The 20,040-nt window shown below is 43.2% G+C and overlaps 1 protein-coding gene across 9 annotated transcripts in view; it reads right to left on the bottom strand.

Moving 5' to 3' along the window:
• Positions 1–20,040, bottom strand: part of LOC122549394 (hepatocyte nuclear factor 4-gamma-like) — a 142,047-nt gene that overhangs the window by 45,627 nt on the left and 76,380 nt on the right. For 7 of the 9 annotated variants that reach the window (XM_043689142.2, XM_087985977.1, XM_043689138.2 and 4 more), the window contains one exon: positions 373–544. In XM_043689142.2, coding sequence (XP_043545077.1) covers positions 373–518 — 146 coding nt within the window. In that variant the 5' untranslated portion in view covers positions 519–544. Of the gene's footprint in view, positions 1–372; positions 545–2,490; positions 2,648–20,040 lie in introns of those variants that run through there. The other 2 variants (XM_043689140.2, XM_043689141.2) reach the window with 1 other exon arrangement.

Here is a 20,040-nt window from a genome sequence, read left to right as displayed (position 1 = left end):
TGCTCTGTATGGTCCAGTGACACGATTAAAATTCGGTTCTTAACCAAAAGTTGAGCAAGAATTAAAAAAAAAATCTTGTTTTTAAGTAATCAACAATGGTTGAAATAAAGCCTCTTCCTACCATGAAACCGAATCTGAACCAATGCTGTATAGAAACAAAAATTGTTCTGCTAACAATTCCAAGTGCTAAAACTTTGAATTGGTTTATTACAATAATTTCTAAAATGCCAACTCTTATTATTGTGCCTGCATCAGAAACTATGTACACGTTAATGTGATTCTTGAGTGTCACTGATGACCATTTGTTCAGTTTTGATTCTGGGCCACTCAGCGATGTCAATACATTACAAGTAACAGATCAAAGTGGTGTACCTGCAAGAATATACATGGCTCTTCCTTATGCTTCGTCTGAAGAAACCCTTGCATCCATCACAACTGGAGGCACCATAGTGTTTTCCTGTTGCTCTATCTCCACAGATTGCACACGAACTGCTAATTCCATTGTCTGATGTGTTCATGGTGTTTGTCTCTGTTGGAGAAGTGTCTGACCAAGGAAAGAGCATACAATAAGTCCAACAATACACATCAGGCAGCATAGTTACAAAGACAATGACAAATCTTCACCCGCAGACACCTGTCATCCTCTGCTGCCATTTCAATTAGTATGCGCTGCTATGTTACAATAAAGTGAGCCATATTAAACATTGCTGTTATTATGACAGGTTTCTTTGTACTGTCAGAGACTAAAGGAATCAAAGATTCCCTTGAACAAAAATGTTATTGCAGTTATGCTTTGATCACATCCGGCAATTATATGCAAAACACCCATCATAATCTGTAAACACAATCACCTAATGGGAACGAATGTAGTTAGTTAAAGCAGCAGTGTCATTTTTCAGCAATGTCCTTCAGAATAAATACAGAAAGAAATATTCTCTGTGTATTTTCAGAAGGCTGACCCAATGATGGTGAAAAGAAAACATTATTATAATTTGGTTTGTTAGAAACAAATCCATACAAATGTACTGTTTCCCTCAGTTCAAATGTTTGGAGAAGGAGCAATGAAACTTTAGGTATTCTTTCAAATGGAAATGATTAAGATTGGCATTGGCAAAGTTATAGAACCATCTGTTGTCTTCTAAACCATAGTCGCAAATGATTTCTCAATTGAAAGTGCTGTAAGCATTAGGATATCAATGACAAAACATGGTCTAATGTAGCGAGGCTGGAATATCACTCCAACCATAATCTAAAGGTTATTAGGAATACTTTCGTAGCTTAGTCTGGCCTGTGTTCCATTTTGCTTTTGATTTGATTTCTTCCTCTTACATCTCCCACTTGCACTTGGAGATTCTTCACCGTGGGAAGTTAAGTAACACTTTTATAAAGTCAGGGGTATATCCTGATTGTATTAAACTCTTTAAAAAGTGTCGACGTGATTTAAGTCTGAATCATCACCGCCTAGAAATTACTGTTATAATGTTTGCTGCAAACACTAAATAATGAATGAACGTATATATTACAAAAGCATCAACTAATATCATCAACAGTAATTTTTTAAGTCGAATATACTAATATTCCACAAATGATGTGACCTAATTGTTGACGTGCATATTAGTACATAGTTAATCATATTGAGTCTGTGAATGAAAATAGTTAAAGCCTTATAATCACTAAATAATCAACAGAGGATGAAGTAACCTCAGTACCTTGTTATTTACTTAACATGATAATGATCTATTTATAAATTTCACTTCTTGTCCAAAAGCTATTTGTATACAATTTGTTAATTTTGGGAACTTTAAAATAACATCCAATTTTGATTCACAAGGACTTGCAATGCTTCTTGCAATAAAATTCAATAAATGAAATAACATAAGCTTAGAAATGTATGTTAACACTGTTTCCTGCTGAAATTGTCAAAAGACTAAAATTCATAGGACTGAAATGAATGGAGCAGGAAATACTTTAACTGGCTTCGCTTTACATTGACTGACATCAACCTGCAAGTGGCTGACATGTTATGTTTTTTAAAAGAAAAAACAGTAGCCAAACTCATGCCACCACCACCAAATATGCTGTCAGTTGTTAATAATGAAAAAAAGAATCTCAATGGGTTACTCCTAACTTCATTAAAAATTATTTGAAGTTAAGCAATTCTTCATTGCTTAAGGGGGGGTAGATATAGGACTGAAGTTAGGGGTAGGTTCTTCACTCAGCGAGTCGTAAGTTCATGGAATGCCCTGCCAGTAGCAGTGGTGGACTCTCCCTCTTTATGGGCATTTAAGCGGGCATTGGATAGGTATATGGAGGATAGTGGGTTAGTATAGGTTAGGTGGGCTTGGATCGGCGCAACATCGAGGGCCAAAGGGCCTGTACTACGCTGTATTCTTCTATGTTCTATGTTCATACAATTTACTTTCGGTTCTTTACTTGAACACGCAAATCGCATCCAAGCAGCGCATTATCACCCACAAAACTGAAACTTACCGTGAGCACTATACAGCAACTGCATATTTTCAAACTCCAAAGCAGTGTAAGATGAGTCTAAAGCCTCACTATAATTTGCCATGTCCATATCCAAGAACGATTCAGACAGCCTCATTATGATTGTACACACATCTATGTCTTAAACGCCCCGGTATCTGACAGCACTGTCCACTAGGTTGTCTCTTACACCTTCAGAATTTTGAAATACTGCCTACACAATAAACCATGTGATCAGCTGTATAACTTTATGTGGTGGAATGGGGAGGAGTCTTTCTCAACAGTGGATCACCTACACAGGAGTGTTAGCTATGGCGTGTCTAACAAGAGTACCCGAATGAGGTTACAACATGCATGGAATTTTTAGTGTGTGTATTATCATTTTGACATTGAAGTTCTACTGGCCTTCTCATTACATTGGGCACCTGAAAGAGGACTTTGCTACATAAGGATATGGTTACATTCGAACATAGCTGTGGAGTACAGGGAAGCTATCAATAACAATCAGCACACACCTGCTGCCAGTAAATCTTGTGGGGCTGCTTATTTAAACCTGCTAACCATTGTTACTTCATTTTATTTGCATTGTCAATGGGAAACAGAAAGAAGTCAGATTTCATTTTAAGAAATTTGAGATTCTTGAGTGTATGAGGCATCACAGCACTGTTGAGAAGATGTACCAATATTAACACTCAAATTCAGAAACAAAATGAGACTGAATTGGCTTCGACAATATAAGTGCCAAATATCCTCATCACAAATTGCATCAAATGATTTTGTGTTTGATTTGATAACCATTACTGGAACATTATGGATTCATTTCACTCCCACCTCTAAAAAATGGTGCACTGACACAAGGTATAGTAAGCTAATAATAAAGTCATGTAAGCTACAATAATGCTATTATGTATTGAATTAGCACGTTTGAGAATGGAAAGCTGGAACACATTGATCTTCAGATGTTAGTGATAAACTGAGGGTTATTTTTGTAATTTACAGCATCATAAGAACACAAGAACATCAGAACTAGGAGCAGGAGTAGGCCATCTGGCCCTTTGAGCTCCTCCATTCAATAAGATCACGGCTCCATTTACCTGCCCTCTCACCATAACCCTTTGTTCCTTTACTGTTCAAAAAATCTCTCTTAGCTTTAAAAACATTCAATGAGGAAGCCTCAATGACTTCACTGGGCAGGGAATTCCACAGATTCACAACCCTCTGGGGTAAGAAGTTCCTGCTCAGTTCAGTCCTAAATCTGCTCCCTCTAATCTTGAGGCTATGCCTCTTGTCCTAACTTCACCCGGTAGTAGAAATATTTCTCTACTTCTGTCTTAGCTATTCCCTTCACAATATTATTGTTTCTATAAGATCCCCCTCATTCTTCTAAATTCCAATGAATAAAGTCCCAGTCTCCCCTCAAGCCAATCCCCTCAATTCTGTAATCAACCTAGTGAACTTCCTCTGCGCCTCCTCCAGTGCAAGTACATCCTTTCCCAAGTAAGGAGACCAAAACTACACACAGTACTCCAGATGCGGCCTCCCAGCACCCTATACAACTGAAATACAACTTGTCTGCATTTAAACTTCATCCCTTTAGCAATGAAGGACAAAATTCCCTTTGCTTTCATAATTACCTGTTTCGCCAACTGACCAACTTTCTGTGATTCATGCACAAGGACACCCAGATCCCTCTGCACAGCAGCATGCTGCAATGTCTTACCGTTCAAATAGTAGTCCTTTTTACTGTTATTCCGACCAAAATGGATGACTTCACATTTCTTAACATATATTCCATCTGCCAGACCTTTGCCCACTCACTTAAACTATCTATATCCCTTTGCAAAGTTTCATAGTCCTCCACACACTTTGCTCTTAGTGTCAGCTGCAAACTGTGGCACACTACACATAGATGATTTGGACTTGGGGACAATGTACAGGGGAACCTCAATTATCCAAATACCAATTATCCAAAAATCGGATTATCCGGAGGAGATCGAGGTCCCGATAGAAACATTACTGCAAAGATGTGTTTCCAACAGTCATCGTGTCTTTTGTTTACAGTGATTAAATAGGCACCGTCACCAAATGACTGACCTCCCGCCCTCTCTCTCTCCCCACATTTTCCCTGGAGTTCTACAGATGGGTGTACCCTAACCCCCTGCTACTCAGGAATTAACTCTACAACACTGTTCTGTGCAGGACAAACGTGGAACCTGTCAAAACGTTGCAGTAAAAAGTGTGTGTGTCTGTGTGCGCTGTTGGGAGACTTACCCCACAAAGGCAGCTACAGCAGCTCATGCGCTTTGTGCTGGGGGCGGGGGCAGTGTTAGCGGCAGGGTTCGGGACGGCAGGGTTGGGGCTGGGGTACAGGGTTGGAGCAGGGGTGGGGTGGGGTTGGATGGGGTTGGTGCAGGGGGGGGGTGGAGTTGAACCGGGTTGGGCGGGCAGGCAGGGGCGGGGTTGCGGGATTGGACGAGGTTCTGGGGGTGGGGGCTCGCGTGCTTTGTGCTGGGAGTGGTGTTGGATTGGGTTGTGGAGCAGTGCTGAACGGGGGGAGGGAGGGTGTCGTGCAATGTGTGCTGCTGCTAGCCTCCTGAACTCCGAGCCCCAGAGGAAAAGCATTTAAATCAATTTTCCGAATAATCGATTATCCGAACGAAATAGTGCCTGCCCATCTCGTTTGGATAATCGAGTTTCCACTGTAAATTGTGAATAATTGCAGTCCCAACACTGTTCCCTGAGGCACACCATTAGTCATTGATTGCCAACCAGAAAAACACTCACACACCCCCACCTCTTTGCTTCCTCAAAACCTTATAATAAACTCCAAAGTATATATGGATTGAAAAAAATAATAAAATGTTGGAAATTTTCAGCAAACATCTGTGGAGAGGAAACAAATGAGTTAACAATTCAAGAGTTAACTCTGTTTATGGATGACCTGTTGAGTATTTCCAACATTTTCATTTTGTTTTCAGAACTTTCAGAGCCCGCAGTTTTCTTTTCCTTTTTTTGTTAATGTCCAAAATTTACATTCTTCTACTCAAAAAGACAAACTATACTCACCCCAACCCCCATCCCCACCCCCAGTATTTCTTTGTGGGATGAGCATTGCTAACAAGGTCTATGTTTTGTCAACAATCCCTAATGAGTGATTTGTTAAACTATTTAAGAGGGCAATTAAGGAACCACACTGCAATAGATCTCTTTTTTATTTAGCTACCTTTTATATAGTTTCCTTTGTAATTTTATTCTGTAAATATTATTTATATATATGATGTATTGATACAAAGTGAGCACAATTACAAACTATACATCTGTGGGGGACTTCAACAATTCCATGCTGACTGAAATCCGCAAGCTATTCTCCATCAATTTCTAAAAAAACAATTTATTTTTAAACTACAAGAGAGAAAAAAAATAATGCAGTGCCAAAAACTATAAACCTGCTTTGTTATTGGGTCTTGGATATCACTGAATGTTGCTTATGCAGCTGAACTTGGAAAGTAAACATAACACTAAATAAAGAACTATAAAACACTTTACACAATTCATACTGAAGATAGTGAAAAATGCTTTCATCAGAAACCAGAGATAATAGCACAATCTACCACGTCTGATCTGATTTTGTATTACACCATTCAGTGGAACCAAGAAAGCTTCATATATCTTATCTCTATAACAACTAAATCTGTACTAGTTCAGCATTCAATGTTTTGCAGTCTCCAGTAATTTTAAAGACAACTGATATTATGATAAATATCTAATCTTATCTACAAGGTTACATTCATAAAAGAATAAATTCCAAAAGAGTATCCCACTTTATCATGCGGGGATATAATCCTCACATCTATTTGACAATGGTTCCAGCAGTACAGAAACTTAAAGAAAAATAATTTGACATTATAATCCTGTATGTTTTTCTCTTCATTGTAAGGATGTGCCAAATGTGCTGCTATGAAAATTGTTTCTGTTCCAAATTAATTCAGGAAAATTTGCTAAAAAGGAAAAACAGTAAGTTTGATTCAAAGTTAATCAAAAGAAATGTGTGTGGGCTTTTAAAAGGGGAAGAGTTTACTTTGAAAAAAATGGTTCGAATGACAAAATGTATCTTGAGTTTAACCCACTGGAAGGAAAAGGTGCAACACCACAATAAGGGAAGTGGACAACAGCAAAATTGACTATTATCTAATTAGTGAGAAATTGCAGCATGCTGCTGTGTGGAGGGATCTAGGTATCCTAGTGCATGAATCACAAGAAGTTGGTTTGCAGGTGCAGCAGGTAGTTAAGAAGGTAAATGGAATATTGTCCTTCATTACTAGAGAGATGGAGTTTAAAAACAGAGAGGTTATGCTGTAGCTGTATCAGGTGCTGGTGAGACCACAGCTGGAGTATTGTATACAGACTTGGTCTCCTTATTTGAGAAAGGGTGTACTAGCACTGGCGGGGTTACCGGTGAGGTTAATTCCAGAGTTGAGAGGGTTGGCTTATGAGGACAGACTGAGTGGACTGGGTCTATACTCTTTGGAATTTAGAATAATGAGGGGCTTCTTATAGAAACAAATAAAATTATGATGGGAATAGATAAGATAGAAGCAGGGAGGTGAAAGTAGAAATAGGGGCCATAGCCTCAAAATTCTCAGGAGCAGATTTGGGACTGAGCCGAGGAGGAACTTACTCTTCCAAAGGGTTGTGAAACTGTGGAATTCCCTGCCCAGTGAAGCAGTTGCGGCTAACTTGTTGAATGTTTTTAAGATAAAAATAGATAGGTTTTTGAACAGTAAGGGAATTAAGGGTTATGGTGAGTGGGTGGGTAAGTGGAGCTGAGTCCACGATAAGATCAGCCACGATCCTATTGAATGACAGAGCAGGCTTGAAGGCCTACTCCTGCTCCTAGTTTGGATATTCTTATGTAAGTGGGTAAAGGCCATAGGAGTCACAATTCAGAGAAAACACTTTAAGCAACTTTATTCCCTTGTGGGATGTGGGTGCAATTGGACAGGCCAGACGTCCCTAGTTGCCCTTGAGAAAGTGGTGGTGAGCTGCTGCCTTGAAGGTAGATCAACAATACTGTGAGGAAGGCAATTCCAGCATTTGACACAGTGACAGTGAAGGGATAGCAATTAGTTTCTAAGTGAATGGCTTGGAGAGGAAGTCCTGGGTGGTGATGTTTCCATGTATCTCCTGTCCTTATATTATTTGCATCAATAGAGGCAGCTGTGACTAATCAGCTGTGCACAGTAAATCTGATTCGACAATGAGACACTGACTAGGATGTGCAACTCGATCCACTATATCCATTTAACTATAGAACATAGAAGAATACAGCGCAGTACAGGCCCTTCGGCCCTCGATGTTGCGCCGATCCAAGCCCACCTAACCTACACTAGCCCACTATCCTCCATATGCCTATCCAATGCCCGTTTAAATGCCCATAATGAGGGAGAGTCCACCACTGCTACTGGCAGGGCATTCCATGAACTCACGACTCGCTGAGTAAAGAACCTACCCCTAACTTCAGTCCTATACCTACACCCCCTTAATTTAAAGCTATGCCCCCTTGTAACCATGTGACTTATACCTTCAGTCTGCATCTCACAGGATGGCATTTCCAGGATCAGATACTTCAGTTGACTTTTCAGCATTAACACTCCATTTTTACTTTACGCAATGAAAGACCAACCTTCCTATTGTAATCAATCTTACGTGAGATCTAATGTAGGGACACAATTCCCAAAATCTTACTTTTTGCACCATGCATTTGTACTGAAAAATCTGTAACATAGGAAAAATCATATCAGCTTCAAGGGGGTGGCATTGATGGCAACTGGGGGGGGGGGGGGGGGGCAGTTCTTCTGGAGAATGCCACTGTGAATACCCACTACCAACCACTGGGGACAGGGGAGCCACAGAACTGGTTATCGACCCACCCACCCAGTGGTACACAGCCAATTACATGGCCAACTGAGTTTAAAGTGATGACCTTGTCAGTCAGGCCCAAACTGTGGTCAAAGCAGCTCCCTGAAGGTAGCCCATCCTAGTGGCAGAAGTTTGAAGGTGCAGGTAGCAAATCCAGAAAAGCAGGTTTGTGCCCCCCGCCCCCCCGCCCTGTAATGTGAAACGATCAACACAAGATATAAATTGAGCAGGAGCAGCTGGCATTGAGAGGAACACTGCTGCAAGGAGACTGACCTCAGGGACTAGCACCCAGCTGAAAGTTTTGGACCTGGCTGCATCTCAAGGTGGCAAGGTGGCCCAGTGGTTAGCACTGCCAGAGACCCGGGTTCAATCCCAGCCTCGGGTGAGTGTCTGTGTGGAGTCTTGATGTTCTCCCAGTGTCTGCGTAATTTTTTTCTGGGTGCTCCGGTTTTCTCCCACAATCCAAAGATGTGCAGGTTAGGTGAATTGGCCATGTTAAATTGCCCATAGTGTCTAGGGATTTGTAGATTAGGTTCATTAGTCAGGGGTTAATGTAGAGTAATAGGGTAGGGGAATGAGTCTGGATGGATTATTCTTCAGAGGGTCACTGTAGACTTGTTGGCCAAAGGGCCTGTTTCCAGACTTTAAGGATTCTATGATTCTTGTTCTCTGAGCACTCGGTCACTTAGTGCCAACCTGCATGCTTGCAGCATCCCTGCCCTGCCTTGCAGTGCAATCCTGTTAACGGATTGGTGGTTTAGACAGTGCTCAAGGGGCTCTCAGTACTGCCATATCGACAAGCTCTTTACACAGGCTGACTGTTTGTCATGATTGCCAGTAGAAATCTGGCTTGGGGGTAAGGGGAAGCATCTTGCTTTGTGAGGTAGCTGAAAGAACTTTGATGGGGCGGGTAAGTCAAGACATAAGATGTGCAGGACAACATGGCAGAGCGTGGTTATTGGCAGCAGTGATCACAGCAGGAGCAGAGAGGGCCATGATGAGCATCAGGAAGGTGGAGTATTAGGGTTTAGAAAACAGGGACAAATGTTGGAGGCAAACTTCACTTGGACAGGATAGGTAAAAGCGGCCTGTTGGGTAATGCGATATCAATAAGAGACATGGAGACAACACCTGGTAATGAGGTGCGACTCAGCTCTGTAAGCTGCATTCTCTACCATCACCAGCTCTTAACTGGACACTAACTAACTACAACTGGAAAACAGCTGGGACAAGGCCCTGTGTGGATGGAGTCAGAGTCACTGATGGACAAAAGTGTGGGCTCCACATCTAATGGATACTGGGACACTAAAAGGGGCAACTACATGAAATACACTGTAGCTACATTTAATTTGCAATCATATCATTGTCCATTTGCAAATGCAAGCAAAGTAAATGCACTTCAGGTTCAAACAGTGGTCAACGGCAACTTGCAGCATGTTGTAGGTCATTGCAAATTGAACACTGGCATCTCAAATGGTGCAGAAGTTAGAGGTGATGCCTTAAAAGAGAGGTGTCTGTTGGCTATAAGCAGCCCATAACTTGTGAAACTTGCAAAGGTTGCTGCAGGAGGCAGAGATGATCGCTTCAAAAGACCATAATAACTGAAATGACAATGAGGCTCATGGTTGGTGTGGGTCAGGGATGGGAAGGAGGGACAGAGAGCAGCAGGCACTCCCTTTTTGATGTAATGTGTTGGTCACTGAGCTGGCATGTGCTTTCACCAAGTTGGTACCCATGCTGAGGCTGAACCTGAATGAATGAATGAATGAATGATGGTGATATATACCTCAGTATCAGATACAGTCTGTCCCACTGGACAGAGGAGTGTGTACAACCCTCACTTACAGGGTTCATCACCGCTGACTATTCTCAGAACTAACAACCTGTTTTACTCCATATTTCTGCTGCTCAAAGCTTGGCTGGAGAACCAAACTTTTTGTCTCAGTGTTGAGAATCTCATTTTTCCAATCTTGCCAGGTCTTCCCAATTGATTTGTCACTGCCCACATCATTCGGGATGAGAAAATTCAGCCCCATGAACTCCGTTGTGCTTTTCAGACCATGTTAAAATGAGAGAAAAGGACCGAGCCTAGAAGAATCTGAAGGAAATGAACTAAAAATATATACTGGCCATGTAAAACACTTCTGTCCTGGACCTCTTCCCTATTTGGGAGAAGCAAGTTTTCAAGATATGAAAAACAGCAGTTCAAGTGGATAAAGACATAAATAAAAGGAAGCCACTTTTGTACCTCTGTATACATTTTAATTACATAGCTATTAATTGCACTTCCTATTACCCAAGGTGGTTCAGTGGTTAGCACTGCTGTCTCACAGCGCCAGGGACCCAGGTTCAATTCCAGCCTTGCGTGATTGTGTGGAGTTTGCACATTCTCCCTTTGTCTGCATGGGTTTCCTCCCTTACTCCAAAGATATGGAGGTTAGGTGAACTGACCATGCTAAATTTCCCTGTAGTGTGTAGTTGAGGTGGATTAGGCATGGGAAATGTCGAGGTACAAGGAGAGGGTAAAGGTGTTGATCTGGATGGGATGCTCTTTGGAAGATCAGTGTGGATCAATGGGCTGAATGGCCTGCTTTCACATGGGAGGGGTTCTATGAATACGTTTATCCTTGATCACTCCTCATGGCTGTGTGAGAGACGGTGGCTGTGAGGCCTTATACCTCTCCCTCTGTACAAATAGCTTTGTAGCACATACCAGCAAGGCTCTGATATGAAAAATACCCATTTGGATGAGATTCCCAGAAATAACCAGTGTCTTGGAGACCATATGAAAATAGTGCCTTTTGGAGAGAAAAAAGGAGAGCTAAAAAGTAAACACATGGTCACGCAATGTCTGCGGGAATGTAACTAAGGGTGTCATTTAATAGTCGATATTTGGTTTAGTTAACATTTCTGTGATGTCATTGGTGCTTCAGGCAAATTACTCAGTTGAGTGTATTTCTGTTAATCATTAATACTTTATACAGCAGGATCCTATTTAAAATGGAGCTCGATTGAAACATCAAGCAGGGACCGTCATTTTATTTTTTGGTCAGAAACATTGAGGTGAATTCTTTTAACTATTGCATGTGGTCTGTCAAGTTACATTTGAACATTTCATTTAGATTAAATAAATTTCCTTCACAGTCCTAGCACACTGTTTAAGCCTAACCTGCAAAAGAACTACACACCACACTCTGTTGCATTTCTGACCCCCACAGAAGTGATCCAGTGTCCTCTCATGTGAACTGGGAACAAAGTGAACAGACTCTCCTAAATGTTTTCTTCGTTTTCAGGCTTTTATCAAATCAATTTTGTGAAAGAAGGATGTACGAAAGAGTCAGCTAGCTAATCTCATATCTATCCAAAGCACAGCGTACCTATTTCTGCCACATGACCTAAGTGTCTCACAGACATTAACAACATTTTACCCAGGAGGAGTACAGCAGGTTTATTAACTGTGTTCTGCCTTCATCTGTCAAAATGTACCAGCTCAAGTCTGGGCATCGACAAAACGCTGTGGGAATTGTACTCCCACACAAACTGCAATCTCACTACAGGAGAGATCGAGTGAATCCTTAGAAGAGTATAAAGGCAGTAGGAGTATACTTAAGAGGGAAATCAGGAGGGCAAAAAGAGGACATGAGATAACTTTAGCAAAGACGGTTTAGGAGAATCCAAAGAGTTTTTACAAATACATTTAAGGACAAAAGGGTAATGAGGGAGAGAATAGGGGCCCTCAAAGATCAGCAAGGCAGCCTTTGTGTGGAGCTGCAGGAGATGGGGGAGATACGAACTGAGTGTTTTACATCAGTGCTTACTGTGGAGAAGGACATGGAAGGTATAGAATGTAAGGAAACAGATGGTGACATCTTGAAAAATGTCCATATTACAGTGCTGGATGTCTTGAAATGCATAATGGTGGATAAATCCCCAGAACCTGATCAGGTGTAACCTGGAACTCTGTGGGAAGCTCTGGATGTGATTGCTGGACGCCCTGCTGAGATACTTGTATACTGATAGTCATAGGTGATGTGACAGAAGACTGGAGGTTGGCTAACGTAGTGCCACTGTTTAAGAAGGGTGGTAAGGACAAGCCAGGGAACGATAGACCAGTAAGCCTGATGTTGATGGTGGGCAAGTTGTTGGAGGGAATCCTGAGGGACAGGCTGTACATGTATTGGGACAGGCAAGGACTGATTAGGGATAGTCAAGATGGCTTTGTGCGTGGGAAATCATGTCTCACAAACTTGATTGAGTTTTTTGAAAAAGTAACAAAGAGGATCGATGAGGGCAGAGTGGTAGACATGATCTATATGGACATCAGTAAGGCATTCAACAAGGTTCCCCATGGGAGACTGATTAGCAAGGTTAGATCTCACAGAATACAGGGAGAACTAGCCATTTGGATACAGAACTGGCTCAAAGGTAGAAGACGGAGAGTGGTGGGGGAGGGTAGTTTTTTCAAATTGGAGGCCTGTGACCAGTGGAGTGCCACAAGGATCGGTGCTGGGTCTACTACTTTTCATCATTTATATAAATGATTTGGATGTGAACATAAGAGGTACAGTTAGTAAGTTTGCAGATGACACCATAATTGGAGGTGTAGTGGACAGCGAAGGAGGTTACCTCAGATTACAACAGGATCTGGACCAGATGGGCCAATGGGCTGAAGAGTGGCAGATGGATTTTAATTTAAATAACTGTGAGGTGCTGCATTTTTGGAAAGCAAATCTTAGCAGGACTTATACACTTAATGGTAAGGTCCTAGGGAGTGTTGCTGAACAATGAGACCTTGGAGCCGCAGGTAGATAGGATAGTGAAGAAGGCGTTTGGTATGTTTTCCTTTATTGGTCAGAGTATTGAGTACAGGAGTTGGCAGGTCATGTTGCGTCTGTACAGGACATTGGTTAGGCCACTGTTGGAATACTGCATGCAATTCTGGTCTCCTTCCTATCAGAAGGACGTTGTGAAACTTGAAAGAGTTCAGAAAATACTTACAAGGATGTTGCCAGGGTTGGAGGATTTGAGCTATAGGGAGAGGTTAAATCGGCTGGGGCTGTTTTCCTTGGAGCATCAGAAGCTGAGAGGTGACCTTATAGAGATTTATACAATCATGAGGGGAATGGATAGGACAAATAGACAAAGTCTTTTCCCTGGGGTAGGGGAGTCCAGAACTATAGGACATAGGTTTAGAGTGAAAGGGGAAAGATATAAAAGGGACCTAAGGGGCAACATTTTCACACAGAGGGTGGTGCGTGTATGGAATGAGCTGCCAGAGGAAGTGGTGGAGGCTGGTACAATTACAACATTTAAAAGGCATCTGGATGGGTACATGAATAGGAAGGGTTGAGAGGGATATGGGCCAAGTGCTGTAAATGGGACTAGATTGAGTTGAGATATCTGGTTGGCGTGGATGAGTTGGACCGAAGTGTCTGTTGTTGTGCTGTACATCTCTATGACTCTATATCCCAAATTCCACCATTACCATCAAAGCAGGGGATCAGCTCTGCTCCAATGAAGAATGCAGGAGTGCATTCCAGGAGCAACACCAGGCAAACTAGCAATGAGGGGGCAGATTTTCTGACAGGTAGCTTCCATCGCTGCCAGATGGATGGGGGGATACTCATGGGGAGCCTCAAGCAGAGCCCCAACTGTAACACATGCTCATGGAATTTCCTGGGAAACTGAATTGTCCTCTTGGCAATTCCTCTACCTCAGTTACTCTGAGATGGTTCTGATGAAACTAAATTAATCATCTAACTTTTCATGAGTAAGCGTTTAAGTGCACAGTTGAACTCCTGGGTAGCTAGCGAACTGATGCCACAATTAGCTCACAGATGTCCATCTTTATAACGCCCCAGGCTCTGACCTGACACCCACTTTGAGCCTGCTCCTCGGATGCTGCCTGACCTGCTGTGCTTTTCCAGCACCACTCTGATCAAAACCCACTTTGAGCAGCCAGCATCATCCCAAAACCCGATGACCCTTGACCCTGCCCCAGGACCTGACACCTGCCCTGAGCCAGGCCTGACCCACGGCCTCCCACCATAGGAGCCCCCACAGCCGTCGCATGTGATTGCTGCAGAACGGCCCAGCCTTCATACCCAACTCAACCTAAACTTCCAACCACTTCCACACACCCCCTCCAACACCGAACTCCCCCATCCACCCCCCTGCCCAAACTCTTCCGTCCAACTCCCCATTTACCTCCCTCGCACCTCCCCTGCACCCCCCATCCACCCCCCTCTGCATCCACACCCCCATCCATTCCCCCCCCGTCCACTCCCCCCCCCGTCCACCCCACCATCCACCTCCCTGTCTACCATCTCGCACAAATCAGGTCTGACTGCACCCAACACTCCTGCCGCTGGATGTGACCACCCTTACTTTCCTCCCTGTTGGACCAATTCTGCTCTCCCTGCTATCGGAAAGCTGTTGTAAAACTTGAAAGGGTTCAGGAAATGATTTACCAGGATTTTGCCAGCGGTGGAAGGCTTGAGTTAGATTAGAAAACAGGGCCTTCGGCCCAACAAGTCCACACCAACACGCCGAAGCGTAACCTACCCAGACCCATTCCCCTACATTTACCCCTTCACCTAACACTACGGGCAATTTAACTTGGCCAATTCACCTAACCTGCGCATTTTTGGATTGTGGGAGGAAACCGGAGCACCCGGAGGAAACCCACGCAGACACAGGGAGAATGTGCAAACTCCACACAGACAGTTGCCTGACGCGGGAATTGAACCCAGGTCTCTGGCGCTGTGAGGCAGCTGTGCTAACGACTGTGCTACCGGGCCGCCCACGGTATAAGGAGAGTTATAAGGAGAGGCCAGATAGGCTGGGATCTTTCTCCCTGGAGCATCGGAGGCTGAGGGGAAGATCTTATAAAGGTTAACAAAATCATGAGGGACATGGATAGGGTGAACAGTCAAGGTCTTTTCCCTAGGGTGGGGAGTCCAGAACTAAAGGGCATCGGTTTAGGATGAGAGGGAAAAGATTTAAAAGGGACCTAAGGGGTTACTTTCTCATGCAGAGGGTGGTACGTGTGTGGAATGCACTGCCAGAGGAAGTGGTGGAGGCTGGTACAATTACAACATTTAAAAAGACCCAACATGCTCTACAAGAGAACTGTCAGAGTGGGAGCACTGCTCTGTACTTCTGATGGAGCCCTCATCAAAATGTCCGCTCAGAAATTTGGAGTTCCCAGCTTTTGAAGGAAGTGGCCGGACGGCAAGATTTCCATACTTTGGAAAATATGGCCTGAGGTGATACTATACACAACAGGACTACTTCTGTGTCAAATAGCATAAGCAGCAAGTGATAGACAGAACTGAGTGAGTCCTTCCCTCACAGATCAGATCTTACGCTTTGCCGTCTTGCTGCATCTAGTCACAGACAATGAGAAATGTAAACGACTCACTGGAGAATCCAGGATTTCGGTGCACAAAACAAGGTTGAAGCGTTGACAACAATCTTTGGCCAGAAGTGCCAAGTGGATGATCCTTCTTGCTCTCCTCCAGTGGCCCAGCATCATAAAATGCCAGACTTCAGCCCAATTCGCTTCACTCCATACAATAGCAAGAAACGGTTGGAGGCACTTGACACTGCAAAGGCTACAGACCCTGACAACATTTCAGCAATAATACTTAAGACCTGTGCTCCAGAACTTGCCAGTCCCCTAGCCAAGCTGTTCCAGTACAGTTACAACTTTGGCATCTGCACGACATGAGGAAAATTGCCCATGTATGCATTGTGTACATAAAGAAAGACTAATCTAATCCAACCAATTACTCTCCCATCAGTCTACTCACAATCATCAGTAAAGTGATGGAAGGTGTCATCATCAGTCCACTCAAGCAGCACCAGTTCAGCAATAACCTGCTCAGTGATGCCCAGTTTGAGTTTCGCCAGGGCCACTCAGCTCCTGACCTCATTATAGTTTTGGTTCAGGCAGGGACTAAAGAGCTGAATTCCAGACATGAGGATGAGGTGAGAGTGACAGCCCTTGACATGAAGGTCATGTTTGACCAAACGTGGCATCAAGAATCGCTGGCAAAACTGGAATCAATGGGAATCAGTGGCAAACACTCCACTGGCTGGAGTCAAACCTGGCACACAGGAAGATGGTTGTGGTTGTTGGAGGTCAGTCACCTCAGTTCCAGGAGATCTCTGCAGGAGTCCCTTGGCGTTATGTCCTCAGCCCAATAATATCCATCTTCTCTGAATCATAAGATCAGAAGTGGAGATATTGGTGATTATTTGTAGCTTCTTAGACGCTGAAGCCATCCAAGTCTAAGTACAGCAAGATCTAGACAGTGTCTGGGCTGCGGGCCAACAAGTGGCATTTAACATTCATGATACAAAATGCCGGGCACTGACAACCTCCAACAACACAGCACCGAACCGTTTCCCCCTTGACATTCAATGGCATTAACATCACTAAATCCTCCATTATCAACATGTTAGGGATTACCATTGTCCAGAAATTGAACTAGATTAACCAAATAAACATTGTGGCTACAAGAGCAGATCAGAAGCTAGGAATCCCACAACAAGTAACTCATCTCCCAGTGCCCCAAAGCCTTTCCATTAAGTCAAGAGTGTGATGAAATACTCCCACTGACCTTTACTGACAATTCTAACAACATACAGGGAGCTTGACACCATCCATGAGAAAGCAGCCTGTTTGTTTGAGACCTCGAGGCTAATTTTATGGACTTTCGATCTGATACTGCCCTTTTTCTTCTGAGCTCTTTTGTTTTCATATTTCTGCTTTTTTCAAAAATCTGGTTTTTATATCTAAGATGTCTTTTTTTTTAATCCAGGTTTTTTGTACCTAAGGTGGTACCAGAGAATAGTGATATTGCGCTCCTATACTTGAGTTCACATGAAAACAAAAACCTAATTCTAATTCCAACATCCACAAACTTTCATTCCCTTCACCACCAATACTCAGGAAATGCAGTGTTTCCTTTTATTATGCACTTGTGTGACATGGCCGTTACCGACTGACCAGAATGTCAATAGCTTGTCCCTTATTCTCCTTGAGAAGGTGGTGGTGAGCTGTCTTTTTGAATCACTGTAGTCCGCGTGTTCTGGACTGACCCATAATGCCATGAGGGAGGTAATTCCCAGGAATTTTACCCAGCAAGAGTGCAGGAATGGTAAATTACTTCCACGGCAGGATGGCGAGTGGCTTGGTGGGGAATTTGCAGGTGATGGTATTCCCACATATCTGCTGCCCTTATGTTTCTAGATGGAAGCGGTGATGAGTTTGGAAGGTGCTGTCTGAGGTATTTTCTGCAGTTCATTTATAAATAGTACACACTGTTGCTGCTGAGTGGGTGATGGAGAGAGTAGATGCTTGGGGATGTGATACCATCTACAAGTGTGTACCATCTACAAGATATACTGCAGAAATTCACCAAGACTCCTTCGACTGCACCTTCCAAACCCATGACCACAACCATCTAAAAAAATGGTAAGAACAGCTCATACATGGAGAAACATACAAGTTGAACATAGAACAGTACAGCACAGTATTGGCCCTTCGGCCCTCGATGTTGTGTTAACCTTTTATCCTGGTCTAAGATCAAACTAACTTACATACCCTTCATTGTACTATCATCCACGTGCCTATGCAAGAGTCGCTCAAATGTCCCTAATGTGTCTGACTTTACACAGAGTGGTGGATGTGTGGAATGAGCTGCCAACAGTGGTAGTAAAGAGAGTGTAAATTTGAGGCCATTAACCAGCATTTCAGCAGTCTAAAAAAGCCCTTTGGATTTTCTGACCTCCGTCTAACAGAAATGGATGAGTTTTAGCATTCTTTGGAAGCCATTGTTGTGTATCTTTAAGTTTTTGACCTGGTAGTGTAACTTTTCTGTCTAGCCCTGATTATTGTGTCTGAATCCACAATGAAGAGAAATCTGATTTGCAGATGCCGATGTTGGACTGGGGTGTACAAAAGTTAAATGTCACATAACAACAGATTTATTTGGAAGCACTAGCTTTCGGAGTGTTGCTCCTTCATCAGGTGGTTGTGGAGTATACGATCATAAGACACAGAATTTATAGTAAAGCTTTACAGTGTGATGTAACTGAAATTATACATTGAAAAAGACCTGGATTGTTTGTTAAGTCTCTCATCTTTTAGAATGAACATGTTGGTTTCAGTTTAAATCGCAGAATTTTTTTAAAGTTACATTCTCAAGTGAACTTTAACAATTGGCGTCATGCTGGCAAAGACAGTGCATTAAGGTGTGAGGTGCCCTGTGTGAGACTGTCTGTGCCCCAATGATCGGACTGATTCCAATCTAAAAAACTGATTTGCAGAATCTTACATGGATTCATGCAGTTTTTGAGCAAAATAAAATGTAATTCTGCAGGTACAAATTCACCCCACAAATTTATATGGGTTATGAGTATCTGTGAGAGAATGTATGTTTGTATATGTGTGTGAGTGTGAGTATAAAGGAATATAAGTCTGTGAGAGCGTGCATGTGGGTGTGAGTGTGGGAGCGTATGTGTGAGTATATGGGAGAGAGCTTGCGTATGAGAGAGGGTCTGCATGAGTGTATGGGTCTGTTGGAATGTGTGCATCTGTAAGAGTGTGTGTGTGTGTCTGTAGGAGTGTCTGTGTGAAGGAGTGTCTACTTGTGACCCTATATAGTGCAATAGGGTCACAAGTAGTGTGACATGTACCCAAGGTCCCTGTTGAGGCCATCCCCATGGGTACAGAACTTGGCTATCAGCCTTTGCTCAGCCACTTTTTGTTGCTGCCTGCCCCGAGGACAGTCATCCGAAGATCAGAGGTTGAATGTCCGAGACCCCTGAAGTGTTGTCCGATTGGGAGGGAACACTCCTGTCCGTTGATTGTTGTGTGGTGTCCATTCATCCATTGCCGTAGCCTCTGCTCGGTCTCACCAATGTACCATGCGTCAGGGCATCCTTGCCTGCAGCGTATGAGATAGACATCGTTGGCTGAGTCGCATTAGTACCTGCCACGTACATGTTGGGAGGTGTACCCACGTGTAATGGTGGTGTCCATGTCTACACTCTGACACATCTTGCAGCGTCTACCATAACAGCGTTGTACGGTGTTGTCAGCCAGGCAGTTTGCTATGAACAATGATCTGCTTGAGGTTTGGTGGTTGTTTAAAGGTGAGCAGTGGAGGTGTGGGAAAGGCCTTGGTGAGGTGCTTATCCTCGTTAATACTGTGTTGCAGGTCGCAAAGAACATGGAGTAATTTTTTGGCTCCTGCAAAGTACTGGACAACAAAGAGTACCCTGTCAGTTGCAGCTCGTGTCTGTCTCCTGAGGAGGTCATTACGGTTTCTCACTGTGGCACATCGGAACTGGCAGTCGATAAGTTAAGCATCGTACCCTGTTCTTATGAGGGCATCCTTGTGCACCTTCAGGTGTCTGTCACATTCCTCCTCATCCGAACAGATCCTGTGCATTCATGGGGCTTGTCTGCTTGTTGTTTGATTGCTGTTTTAATATGTTTCGGGTGGAAGCTGAAGAAGTGAAGCATTGTGAGGTTATCTGTGGGTTTGCAGTATAGTGAGGTGCTGAGGTGTCCATCCTTGATGGAAATGCATGTATCTAAGAATGAGACAGATAGAAGAG

This window comes from Chiloscyllium plagiosum, unplaced genomic scaffold, assembly GCF_037043375.1.
Source record: "Chiloscyllium plagiosum isolate Xiang-an unplaced genomic scaffold, Cpla_swu_hap1 HiC_scaffold_4, whole genome shotgun sequence".
NCBI classification, from domain to species: Eukaryota; Metazoa; Chordata; class Chondrichthyes; order Orectolobiformes; family Hemiscylliidae; genus Chiloscyllium; species Chiloscyllium plagiosum.
The sequence above is the reverse complement of the archived record's forward strand: the minus strand, read 5'-3'. Positions and strand labels throughout refer to the sequence as shown.